The following is a 12548-nucleotide window of genomic DNA, read 5'->3' as shown; positions in this document are numbered from 1 at the left end:
GTTAGATGTATTCACATGCTACAATTCTGGTTTGACTAAAAGCTAATGAACAACAACAAATGATTAAAATTCCTCATGTGGTGCTGAACAAGCAAAAGACTGAACAAGGACAAAAGTGTGACGTGCTCAGCTCAACCGTGTGTAAACACAGAGACGACAACAGAGAGCAATGGGTGATGCAGGAGTGAATTTCAGTGAGCAGAGAGTAATTGATCCTCACCTACTGTTGCAGAAATGTTAGTGTAGGCAGAGTCATTGGTATACACATAGGAAGAGTTATGGGAGGAGGGGAGCACAGTGTGGTTGTGGATTCTGAGTGCTGGACAAAGACAACGGAGAAAAACAATGATTCACACCTACATAGACACAGAAGACACAGGAGAACAGTGAAAGGAAGACAACAGGAGGGACGTGGTGTGCAGGTATGAGACGGAGTGATGCTGAGCTGAGCGCACAGTAGCAGCGCTCAAAGAGGATTCACACTGACTCCACACATCATGCTCAAGTCTATACCTGATCCCTCTTCAACTTTATCATTTTTTAAAACTTGCAACTGACCAGTTTATTCACAACATGGCTGTAAACTCAATGCATGTAGTAACGATCTTTCAGTCCTGCAAACTCTAAAATGCAGAATAACTAATCCGCTCCTTACATTTTTTCAGTCTTTTACCACCTCCAGATTATGGGATACTATATGTAAAGTAGTGCAGCATTTTAAATCATAAATTACTTCACACACCAGCTACTTCATCAATTTCAGTTTATAAATCTGACATACAATCTAAAAGCTCTCAACACATTTAAAAAAGCATGATGACTGTGGCTGGAAGGTGGGTGGTGAAAAACAGCTTGAGACCATGCAGAGAGCAATCAGAGAAAGACATTTAGGTGGTGCATTCCCACGAGTATATACATTCTGTTTATGTATGCACATACTTATGTTGCTTCCGTTAACATAACCTGGTCTGTTTCCAATCTGGTCCCACAGTTCATGGATTCCGTCCACAGCATCGAGAGGCCAATAATGTGAGGCCGTGGCCAACACCTGCAGGCCTGGACGGAGAGTTCACGAATAAACAAGGATCCAGAAAAGGGCTTTTCCCCCAATCAAGCTCTGTCTCATTACTCAAAATTTATTTTCCTGGCACTCAAATTTGGATTTTTTTTGGGGGGGTGGGGGGGAATAAAAAGATTGATAATAATGAGCACAACAGCTATAAAAGTTGTTGATTCAACAGACTATTCTGATTATTGAGAAGAGCAGTAAACAAATCAACAACATCCTCTGGTTTGAGAGTTAGCAGATGGTGAAACACTTTCTTATCCAGCATATAGCTGTATAATGTCATCTTATTTAAATTTCAAACAGTATGGAAAAATGAAAGCAATCACACCACCCGTAGAAAAATTCATTACTACCTGGATGCTTCACAGGTTGTACCACTTGAGCATAAACCTGTAAAGAAATCGAATGTTATTTATAAAGGCTGCTACACAACAGATGACTACACAGACCAAAACATTAGAGGATTACAGGACTACAGTTATCTTGTAATCTTACCTTAATGCATGAGACAAAAGCTGCAAAAAGGTTAATTCGCAAAGAAAATTCCATAGCTTTTGGAAAATGTACCATATACAGTCTTTTCTAAAAACAACTGTTAAATCCCCATATAAAAATGAATCCAGGAGGAGTCACTCATTATTCCAAGATGTGAAAACTTCTGATCAGTCCATGAGTCCAAACTTTGGAATAAAGTTAAATAATAATACCAGTACTAGAACCAACAAAAAGGAATCAATTTAGTGTTCTGGCATGAGGCAGAAAAACTTAAGAAGTTTCTCTTTCATGATAAAAATGTGAAGCCAACCTTCCAGTTCCACGCAGAAAACTGTAATCCTTGATCTTAATTCTCACATTGAACTAGTACTTGTTTCTTGGAGTTTCTGTGCCTGCATCTGGAAACTGCAAAGAGTAGAGAAGCTCCGTGGAGGCGTACTGGGGTTGCTGGACTGAACGTGGGAAATGCAAAACGTGATGTCATTTTTGGATCTTCTGAGGTGGGGCGTTAGAGCTTTGCGTAAATGGCAGTATTTGTGCGTAATTTGAGATTGCGCCGGCAATGAATGAGATCAAGATCTGCGCTCTGCGATCCAAATGTTGTTTGGATAAAAGATACGCATTAACATGAAGTTTTGGATAGTGGGTTAAATTACTGGGCAACACCCCGGACTCTCTGGGAACAACAGGGATGCTGCTGAGGATGGGTGGTTTTTTGTAACAGTCTGCTGGAAGCCAGACAGAGCCAGAAATCACTGCAGTTACAAAGATACAACTTCTGAAGCACTATTTACAACTTTTCATGGGTTTCTCAATGGGTTACATTTCAACCATTCACACTAACCCAGACGAAAAAGAAGGACGATTCGCGATTCACTGTAGATCCAAGTAGAATTATTAAATAGAAATAGTGAAGTGTCAAATGACATGTGAGTCAGAGTTCGACTTTTCTTGAGTTTCTGTTTGTGAAATACTGTTGTGATTAGAATAATTCCCACAGGTCATCAGCTCCTCCAGTTCCCAAGGTCAATTTGGATCCATATGATGGTAAACAGCGCCACCGTGTGGCCAGGTGGTCAACAAGTCCGGCTTATCTATTATTCACTCTACTCTTCTCATATGTCTGCCTGCTGGTGTGTCTGCTGTCAAGCTAAAATTCATCATCTGATGACAGAAAAAATCTCTGTGGTTTATATGTAACAAACCACAATAGAGTGTACTTTGTTAGTTAGAAGTAGCCTTGTTTTTAATGGAGGTTATGTAATATTCAATTCTTCTCTACTTTCTATCTTTTCAAAATATAATAGGATTACATTAATTTAGTTGGTTTATCATAATGGCTGATCAAATTTAATTGAGGGTGGACTAGTTTCTCTCCCCCGAGGCAGAGAGAGAGAGAGGGCGGGGGAGGGAGAGAGAGAGAGAGAGAGAGAGAGAGAGAGAGAGAGAGAGAGAGAGAGGTGGGAGAAAAGGCGTAACCCAGGGTGAGAGATATTGTGGATCTGTTACGGATCCTTTGCGCTTGTGCGGTGACAAATATCGACACAGAGTGGACCAGGAGCGGTGACTTTAGACTTTTGTTTTTGGAGAGCTCTTTTTTTTCAGAGCTGTATCTTCTCAGTTTTGATAGAAGTCAAACTTTTAGACCTGATGCGCTCTCTTCCTAATTCTGTCGTCTCAATAACACTGTAAATGTAGGCCCACTGTGTTTCTCAGCTCAGCTCACTTCGACCATCTGGACCTCAGTCCACAGTGAGGTGGCTCAGTGTTACTCTACACATGGAGACTTCCAGGATGAGCCAGCGGGTGTTTTAATAAAATTATTCGACCAGGAGACGAGCTTATCGGTGTGATGAAGGATCGACTGGCTGAACTAACCGCTGTAAGTGTCTTTTCTTGCTTTAACTGCGCAGACCCAGGTAAATGATCCTGGCTGCACACATAAATCACTAAAGGACATTTTTCATCTATTCAGAGTACGACACAAGCAGAGGAGGATGTTGCAGTCACAGTGGACAGAGATGGCTTCATGGAAAGCTTTTTCAGGAGGGTGGGTATCACTGTGACTTCAAAGATGTGCACTGGATGTGCACGTGGATACTGATACTGTTGGTTCATTTATTTATTGGTTGATTTAGGTGGAAGAAGTTAGAGGACTCATTGATAAGATCTCCTACCAAGTGGAGGAGGTGAGGAAGATACACAGCATGATCCTGTCTGCACCCAACCCTGATGACAGTAAGTGTGTCTTTGTAAAAAAATAAATTAAAAAAAAACAGGAAAAAGAAAACACAGGATGCTGACATGTGTGCAGTTTTCAAAGGTTAACTTGTGCATTCATTTGAGTTTGACTTTTGAGGCACAGAGTGAACATGCAACAAATGTCTCTCTTCCTTTGTTGCATTTTCCTCCTTATTGTAAATGAGTGACTGGCTGGCCGGAAACCTGTGAAGGAAACGGCAGCAGTTTGCCTCAAAACTCACAAATCACTGTGGTTTGGGCTTTGAATTGTTCTGTTATGAACCTTTTAGCAGTTAGGGGTTTAAACATGCTGTCATTTGCAGATGTTTGTGGACATAAATCAATAATAACACATTTTCTCTAACTAAACAGAAACAGTTTAGCACTTAAAAAAAATATTATTTGAAGCTATATAACAGGGCCATATGTGCACAGTGTTCAAAGACCTGACAATCAGCCCTTGGCCTTGTTCGGTGTGTGAGCTGAGGCGGAGGACCCTGCTAGACAAACACTCTCCAGCACTTTACAGTGCCATGGCATCATTAGTGATTGAGTTTAATGTAACATATTAGAATGTTTTAAGATCCATGACGTGGAAATGGTCACCAGGGAAACAAACTAAACGCCTGTGCTTTATGCTGTGTGACCTCTGCAGTGTTGTTGCCAAGTTACAAGATGAAATCACAGTAAATTCAGTATTTACAGGAGGGAGAGTCACAGTGATTAGCTGGATGACATTATTTTTTCTCATTAAGAAACCCAGTCTGACGTGTTTCCTATCTCTCTGTGTGTTTGTGTGTGTGAAGGAACAAAGGATCAGCTGGATGCGCTGACCAGTGATATCAAAGGGAATGCCAATGTTGTGCGAACGAAACTAAAATGTGAGTCGAACCATTATGTGATTGTCACTTAGATATTTATTAACTGCACCAAACAAAAGCTGATGTCGTCTGCTGTTGTGTAACGTTGTACCATAACTCTCTCCCTCTGAAGCCATGGAGCTAAGTATGCCCAAAGATGATGTGGTTAACAGATCCTCAGTTGACTTCAGGATCCAGAAAACACAGGTCAGGAAACAATTTTATGACTGAAAACCTCACTTTTCAAAATAAGGAAAATGATACAATATTTACAATGAAATCCAGTCTGAAATACCCACATTTTCAACCTTAGTCCTTGTGTTTTCACTTGTCCTCAGCACACAGTGCTGTCCAGGAAGTTTGTGGAGGCCATGACCCAGTACAATGAGACGCAAGTGTCCTTTCGGGAAAGAAGCAAAGGAAGGATCCAGAGACAGCTGGAGATAAGTAAGTGACACGTAATGGACCCCCTGGCCAGAGAGGATGGGCTATATTTAGGGAACAATCTTTGAAGCTTTTAAGGAAAATATTATTGATGTAAATTGCTAATGCTGACATGAAATACTCCTTACACACATTACTGTGGCTTGAATTTGGTTGCACGTACAAGATTTGTGAGTGCCAGATGTTGAAATCTAGAGATAAAAGAGTGACAAATAAAACCCTGAGGCGCTGTTAGGGCAGGATCCAGGAAACAGACTACACCGGTTTCCTCTCTGCTTCTCTGGACACCAGCCTAACTGTTGATAAACAGACACCAGTGGCAGGACAGGATTTTGTTCAGATTTCTTTAAGGTGTCAGGGTTTTTCTCTTTCACACATACCAACTTCACCACTGATCACACACAAACACTAGATTGTTTTGTGAGTTTTTATGGAAGTTAAATGAGGCTTTGTTGGAGAAGTAGGATTGATCAGATAGACAGACAGACAATAGCTTGACAAGAGAGTAGCAACCAGTTATTTAAGATACATACAAGGTCCTGACAAGGTACAATGAATAAAAATGTCTTGAAAACGTGGATTACATCATCAACATGATGTGTAAAATAGCAGCATTAGTGTCTGTAGCAGCATAATCTACATTTAGCCAGTGTGAGATTTACTGCCAATAATATACACTATAAATGAGTATATCAGTATATTAACATTCACACTCGATTGTTAGTTTTAGCTTGTGTTCATTGTGTTTGTCTTTGCAACCAGGCTAGTTGATATTTTCCAGCATTTCTCTGGAGGAGTGTGTTTGGTCATCTCTGTTTAAAATGACAGTGAAAAACAAATGCAAAGACGGTGTGTATCAGGTGCATTGTATTATGCATGTATGAGTAACATGAGACAATAGTGAAAGGCAAAAAATAGGACTGTGTCCCACAGTCCCTGCGGCCAGCATTAATGAGCCGCTCTAGTTCTCCACACTGCAGGCGGAAGAGCCTGATACAGGAGACACCTCGCTGTGTTTGTGTTGCCCGGGAAACGGGCAGAGGGCCCAGCCGCCTGTGTAACAGTAGTTCACCTGTCTTTGACACGGCCAAATGAACCTCAGTCTGTGCTGTCACAGACTTACACCATTCATTTACATCTTTCAGAAGTGATAGTGTTCGTGCTTGATGTCTGTTGATGAGCTGTAATGGCAGTGTGTTTTACTGTGTTTGGCTGCGTCTCTCTGAGGAATAACCATTGCAAAAGGTGTGTGACATACAGTAAGCACCTGCACAGAGAGCTGTCTCCCCAGGGAGGGTGTTGTACAACAGGAGGCATGGCTTCAGGAAAAGAAAGCTTTCTGTTTATAGAGTTTCAGCAGCTGTTTCTCTGTGAGGGGTGCCGGGCTCCTTTGTTCCTCAGACACTTCTAATCTTAGTCACAAGTACGACCCTTATCCATGAATAAACTGAGCACCACAGCAGGAGCTGACTGTGATTAAACATCAAATTATCTAAATTAACAGTCCTCTGATCAAGGTGTTTTTAGCAACAGTTGCACTGAGATGTGGAGTTTTTCCTCAGCATGTGTTTCAAAACCCAAAATCCTTTGTTTTTTGAAAAAAAGCATGCTAACAAAGTCTTGCAGTGACGCCTAACTTCAACCAGTGTGTCTTTTTACATTTCGAATGAAATCTCAATTTGGTGTTCCATTAAACAATACAATACACCTCTCATTACTTGGGGGGGAAAGTCAGCAGTGTGTTTGTAGCAGAGTCCCCTGGGTGGATAACAGAGACATTATTTTTCTGTCAGCTCAATCAGCAGAGCTACAATGAGGCTTCTTCTCCTCACACTGTGGGCTTTATATACAGAGCAGCTTCACAACACTGCCAGACAAATGTATTATCCTGGGATTAAACGCACAGCAGTATATATTGTACCAGGGATAAGCACAGATATTTGTTGTTTACATTCAAGATATTAGTGCAACACTCACTTGAATGTCAGAGTCGTGTTTTTATTGTTTTTAAAGCATGCTGCATGAACGATGAACACTAATTACAGGGTGCCTCAGATAAGTCATCTTTTAGTCATAGACAGAGCTCAGTCCATTGGTCCTCCATATTTTAATGCCAGATGATGAATCAAAGGTCCAGAGGGAATAATAAAAGGGCACAAGTAGGAGTGGTGTCATATAAAAAAAAAATCTCAGGACTCAATTTTCTCCACAGGAGCTATCAATGGCTGCAGCCTTTTCTGTATAAAGTCTTTACTTGAGCCCTGTAAATGATACTGTGCACAATGTCTCTGAGCCAGTTTCTGAGCATTGGGGGACAACAGCCTCTTCATTTTTAATTATGGTCTGATGTGCAATTGGCAGCTTCTCTTGATCTGGGATTCATTTGTACTTTTATTCACTATGAACAAGATCATTAAACTGCCCTTATGCAGCACATACCCTGATTGAAAGTTGTAATGTTCTCTGTCATTTTCTTCCCAGAATAAAAACACATTCAATGTTTCAGAGAGAGGCCTACATCTACAGTTGTATGACAAGATGCCATACTACACAGTAAAATCTAGTGAAGGAGTGAAGTATGCGGCAATGTTATTGTATGTGTCTGTGTCTCCCCCTGTATTTTACAGTTGTACTGCAGCCTTCATCACCCCTCATTGCAATATGCAGTCAAGAGTTTACTGAAGACTTCAGACACTTAAGATTCATCGTCACACTTATAAACTGCTCTGCATTGCATTGTGAAAATCTGAGCAGGAAGTAGTGTACATGCCCTAACACTATTTTTCTGTTCCAATGTGGAAATCTTTAGGACACTATATACAACAGAAATTTCACATATAAACACACACACACACACACACACACACACACACAATTTTTCGACACTCAAATAAAATGGTGGACATACCATAGTGATAAGATTAATGATGGATGAATTCCATTTAGCTGCTTCACCTTCAGGTCCTGGTTCAGTCCTGGCTCTCTGTCACACTGGTATGGCCTTCTGGGGCACTTGAACAGAACAGGCAGAGCCATCGGTAATGTTATTAGCAACACCAACTATGACAAGTGAAAATATCTGCTCTCAAAATGGCCCACTAATTTAAAACAACATGCCTTATTTTTTATTATATATTTTCCTCTAGTTTCACCATTAACATAAAATTTTAAGTATAATATTTTAAGTACTAGGAGTTGGTTGTGGGCAAAAAAATTTAAAAAAAACAACTTTTTCTAGGGAAAACAAAAAGTAATGAATCAACTAATCATTGCTTTTTTTTTAATTATTGTTATGGTTTTAGCTGGAAGAGTGACCACTAATGAGGAGCTGGAGGAGATGTTAGAAAGTGGAAATCCATCAATCTTCACATCGGATGTAAGTTTTCTCATTCTTTCCTGTGCAGTATCTCGTTATTTCACGGTTAAATGCTATGACTACCATCTAGTGGTGGTGGAGGAGTAAATTGTCTAGGGTGAGGTAGTGTACTGTCAGGCCCTTTTTTCACATGCTTGTGTTTTTGGATAAATTATATAACCTTGTCTGTCTTTATTTCCTCCTCAGATCATTTCTGATTCCCAGATCACACGTCAGGCCGTAAATGAGATAGAGTCAAGACACCAGGACATCATGCGTCTGGAGTCGAGCATCAGAGAGCTGCATGCCATGTTCATGGACATGGCAATGCTGGTAGAGACGCAGGTAACGGATAAATCTAATTATAAAGTTACATGGTAAAAGCTAGTCACCCCCAATACATCTGTTAGACACAATATATAAAAGCATGGTGATTCTCTCATTTACAGGGGGATATGGTTAACAACATTGAGAAGAACATCTCCAATGCAGCCGAATACATTTTTCGTGCAAAGGAAGAGACCAAGAAAGCAGTGAGATACCAGAAAAAATCCCGGAGGGTATGTGTTCCCTTCTAGTTATGTGTTGCTAAATTGTCATGAATTAAAACATTTGTAAATGTCAATTAAACAAGATGTCAAAGTTCAAGTAGCAAACTGTAGTCACGTGTTACCACTTAAAACTGTTTATAGCCTTTTTGATAGTATGAGAGTTTTAGACGTAGTTCAAATAACAACCTTTTCTTCACTTGGCAGAAATACATTATCCTTGCCTTTGCTCTGTTGATCCTGCTTGCTGTCATTGCACTAATTGTTGGCCTGTCTGTTGGACTAACTAAACCTCCTGTATGAGACCTACTGTGATTACTGCGTGAGGTAACGACACTTCCACATCCACAACCTCCATTCCTTGAACCAAACAATCATCCGTCTGTCCTTCCATCTATATATCCATGAATTCATTCATGCATTTAGCCGTGGAACGTTTTAAAGGATTTGTAGTGCAGATCTTTATAAACAACCCCTCTGACTCCTCTTTTCTTCTGTTTTTGACAGAAACTTCTCTGCCTTGCTACATGTGGTGCTGCAGGTTTCCTCCTTTTACTCATCATAATAGTTGGAGTCTTTGAGTGATGGATATCATGGTTCACAACCTTACAGCAGTCAGCTGCTCCTGTGGTGATGAGGCAGGGAGCAGCTTTATAATAAGACTGTCATTCACTATCCAACAGCATTACAGAGATGATCTCTTGACCAGAGTGAAGTAAGTATAATGCGTGTGTGACCCACTTTGTGCAAGTAACATCAGACCTCATGATACACTGTTCTTGAGCAATTTTATACAGCTAGAATAAAGTATCCTGTCTGCACATATCGCTTTGCCTTAGATGTGATGTAATGAAAACTGACAGCACATCAGATTTATATGCTGGTGTACGTCCTGTATTGCTGCCATTTTTTTTTTCATGTTGGGTATCACTTTTGGACATTTCTTGGTCTAATGGCTTTAAAGGACTAGTTTTATGTTTTGAGAAATCTGCTTATTGGCCTTCTTTCAGACAGATGAGAAGATTGATGCCATTCTCGTGTGTATGGTGAATATGAAGCTACCACCTGCAGCCTCATAGCTTAGCTTAACATAAAGACTGGAAAAACAGCTAGCCTGGTTCTGTCCAAAGGTCCAAACAAAACTCATGACACGTCAAGGTTTTAGGGGGTATTATGTGCCAAACTATTTCTTGGCCAGGTGTAGTGTCTTCCTGGAGTCTTGCTGCCGTTGTGAGGTTTGCTCGTAGGCCAGGCAACTAGTGGACGCTCCAGGAAATCACTGATGCTGGTACATCCATACACCCCTTTTAAAACTACAATGAACGGAATAAACAAACAAGATATAATATGGTAGACTGTGAGCCTTAGATACGCCTTTTAGGCTAATTTTGTTACCTTTGGACAGAACTGTTTCCCTTAGTTTCCTTTCTTTGTACTGAGCTAAGTGGTTGGCTGCAGCTTCGTATTTAGCATAGAGATATGAGAGTGGCATCAGTCTTCTCACTTTACTTTAAGAAAGAAATTGCTTATATAAACTATTGTATAATCCTTATGTCCTCATTGTCCTTTTGTATATTTACTGTTATTCATGTGAACTGAATGTAAAACTGCTGCAGCTCAGGAGTTCCGTAGGAATAGCAAAATGTAAAAAAATATAGATATACATATATTCCCTGTAAGCATTTCTACTGAATTGTGTTTTAATCGGAAGAAATATTTTCAGATCAAACAAATGGGATTCATCAATTCATTTCATAACTCTTATAAAAGTGCCTTCTTGATATTTAATATGAAACTTTAACTTATTCAGTTGTGTTTATCCCAATCACTGTGTGTGATGACTGAAATATTAATTGTGAAAAAAGTCATGCTGGACTCTTGGATGATATTTCAAGAGCGCACGTTTGCAATTTGATACATTTGATTAATGTTTTTTTTATGTTTTTAAGTTATCTTGTATTTTATATTAAAGCAGAATAATTAAGCCAGGTATTTGAAAATAAAGAGTAGAAAGTCTTTGCAGAACGCTTGTTTGTTTCCTTTCATATTGTCATATTGAATGTGATAAAGCTGGACTCATTAGTTAAAACTGTAGGATCACTCCAGATATTTTAAATAGCAAACACCTCTGAATTTGTCAGACATAATTACGGTTATTTTCTCAGTTCTTTTAACACTCCAAACATTTGGAGGCTCAGTTTGTTTAGAGGAAAACAGAAAGAAACAGAGGCTGCTGTTTACTTCAGGACTAATGAGCACTTTGCACAAAGCGCTTGACTTCCGTGTAATCAACCAAACAAGATTAGTGAAGAAAGTGGAAGTAAGCCCCTGGAGGGCAGGTTGTTTCCTCTCTTTGAATTAGATCAAAGGAAACTTCAGAGGTGCACTTAGAGTGAAATGCCAGTGAATGTCCTTAAAATTTGCACATGAGGATGTTTTCAGGTCACTGACCAAGACAGATGTCAAGTCAAGTGATATTATGAACTGTGATTAAACTTGGACACAGCAGTTCATGTGGGTGAGTAATTTCTATGGAAATCTGTACATTTTGACACTTTGGTAAATGAGAGCAAATCTGTGGAAATAATATTTTGAGAGGTATGGTTGTTTAGTCTTAATTAGTATATTTATTCATATTCCATACTGTTGTCTGTAAGAGTTTGCTAACTGTGACAGTTGGCAAGCTATTTCAGTTGACAATTTAGACAATTTGAGTACAGTTTATACTTTCCATGTGTCTAACATGTTCTTTACATAATGAAGCACAGTTCCGCTACAGTACAAGAGACCCACCACAATATTTCAGTCACTAACCATCCACCATTCGTCAGCATTACTAAAGGAACATATGCTAGTATTGTAGATACTGTACCACAGAAGTAGTCTAATCAAAGTTGTAGTGCAGTTTTCTTGTTAACAAACATTATGTTCACATTTAGTATGGCCAAAACGAGTATTGTACATCACTGAGGTCTAACACACGCGTTGAATGCATTTCACGTGCAAAGCCAACTTTATGAACATTATTCAAACCTCCTTTACTATGGAATCATAGGAGTGCCATAAAAAAATCTGTAAATCTGTAAAAGAACAGGAAAATAAATGTGGAAATGTGGGAACAGGAAAAAAAAAAAGAAGAAAAAAAATATGTAAAATATAAATAAATATATAAAAGAATAAAAACAGGGATTTAATCTATTGATTTTTAAATGTTTATTTACTTATTGTTTTAATTATTCTATATATCCACATTCATTTTCTTATTCTTTGACAGATTTATTCTTTTTTATGGCACTCCTGAGACTCTACAGCAGCGGTCCCCAAACTTTTTTCAGTGGGGGCCACATCAACTTTCCTTTCTGAGATGGGGGGCCGAGGTTAGTCTATAACAGGAAATGATATGGGCCAGGGTGACAACCAGTATTATTGTGGAGATTACAATGATAATTTGTTGTAGCTGCCCTTCGTTTGGCTTTGGCACCACCTGTTGATTTGCAAAAAAAAGTAATAAAAAGTCTTCACATGTGTTTATTTGA

General features: G+C 39.4%; 2 protein-coding genes across 5 annotated transcripts in view; one reads left to right on the top strand and one right to left on the bottom strand.

Annotated features, from left to right (window-relative positions):
* The window catches only part of adgrd1 (adhesion G protein-coupled receptor D1), a 30135-nt gene extending 28133 nt beyond the window's left edge, over positions 1-2002 (bottom strand). The window contains exons 1-4 of one of the 2 annotated variants that reach the window (XM_022757273.1): positions 1565-2002; positions 1423-1459; positions 940-1056; positions 221-319 (exon numbers count right to left, since the gene is read on the bottom strand). In XM_022757273.1, coding sequence (XP_022612994.1) covers positions 221-319; positions 940-1056; positions 1423-1459; positions 1565-1639 — 328 coding nt within the window. In that variant the 5' untranslated portion in view covers positions 1640-2002. The remainder of the gene's footprint in view (positions 1-220; positions 320-939; positions 1057-1422; positions 1460-1564) is intronic. The other variant, XM_022757267.1, reaches the window with a different exon arrangement.
* A 1076-nt stretch (positions 2003-3078) lies between these two features.
* LOC111230065 (syntaxin-2-like) lies at positions 3079-11029 on the top strand. 3 transcript variants are annotated; one of them, XM_022756632.1, is made up of 11 exons: positions 3079-3446; positions 3540-3614; positions 3703-3802; positions 4612-4686; positions 4799-4872; positions 5004-5112; positions 8412-8485; positions 8672-8809; positions 8914-9024; positions 9220-9339; positions 9520-9607. In XM_022756632.1, the coding sequence occupies exons 1-10, from the start codon at positions 3417-3419 to the stop codon at positions 9313-9315; spliced, it is 882 nt and encodes a 293-aa protein (XP_022612353.1). In that variant the 5' UTR covers positions 3079-3416; the 3' UTR covers positions 9316-9339; positions 9520-9607. The 3 variants fall into 3 exon arrangements, with proteins under 3 accessions (XP_022612353.1, XP_022612370.1, XP_022612361.1); XM_022756649.1 differs by lacking the exons at positions 9220-9339; positions 9520-9607 and adding an exon at positions 9696-11029; XM_022756640.1 differs by lacking the exon at positions 9220-9339 and having other exon boundaries at positions 9520-11029.
* Positions 11030-12548: the final 1519 nt, after the last annotated feature.

The sequence above is a fragment of the Seriola dumerili genome, unplaced genomic scaffold (genome assembly GCF_002260705.1).
Source record: "Seriola dumerili isolate Sdu_G_001 unplaced genomic scaffold, Sdu_1.0 BDQW01000017.1, whole genome shotgun sequence".
NCBI lineage: Eukaryota > Metazoa > Chordata > Actinopteri > Carangiformes > Carangidae > Seriola > Seriola dumerili.
Note: the sequence above shows the minus strand (reverse complement) of the source record. Positions and strands in the feature narration are given on the sequence as shown.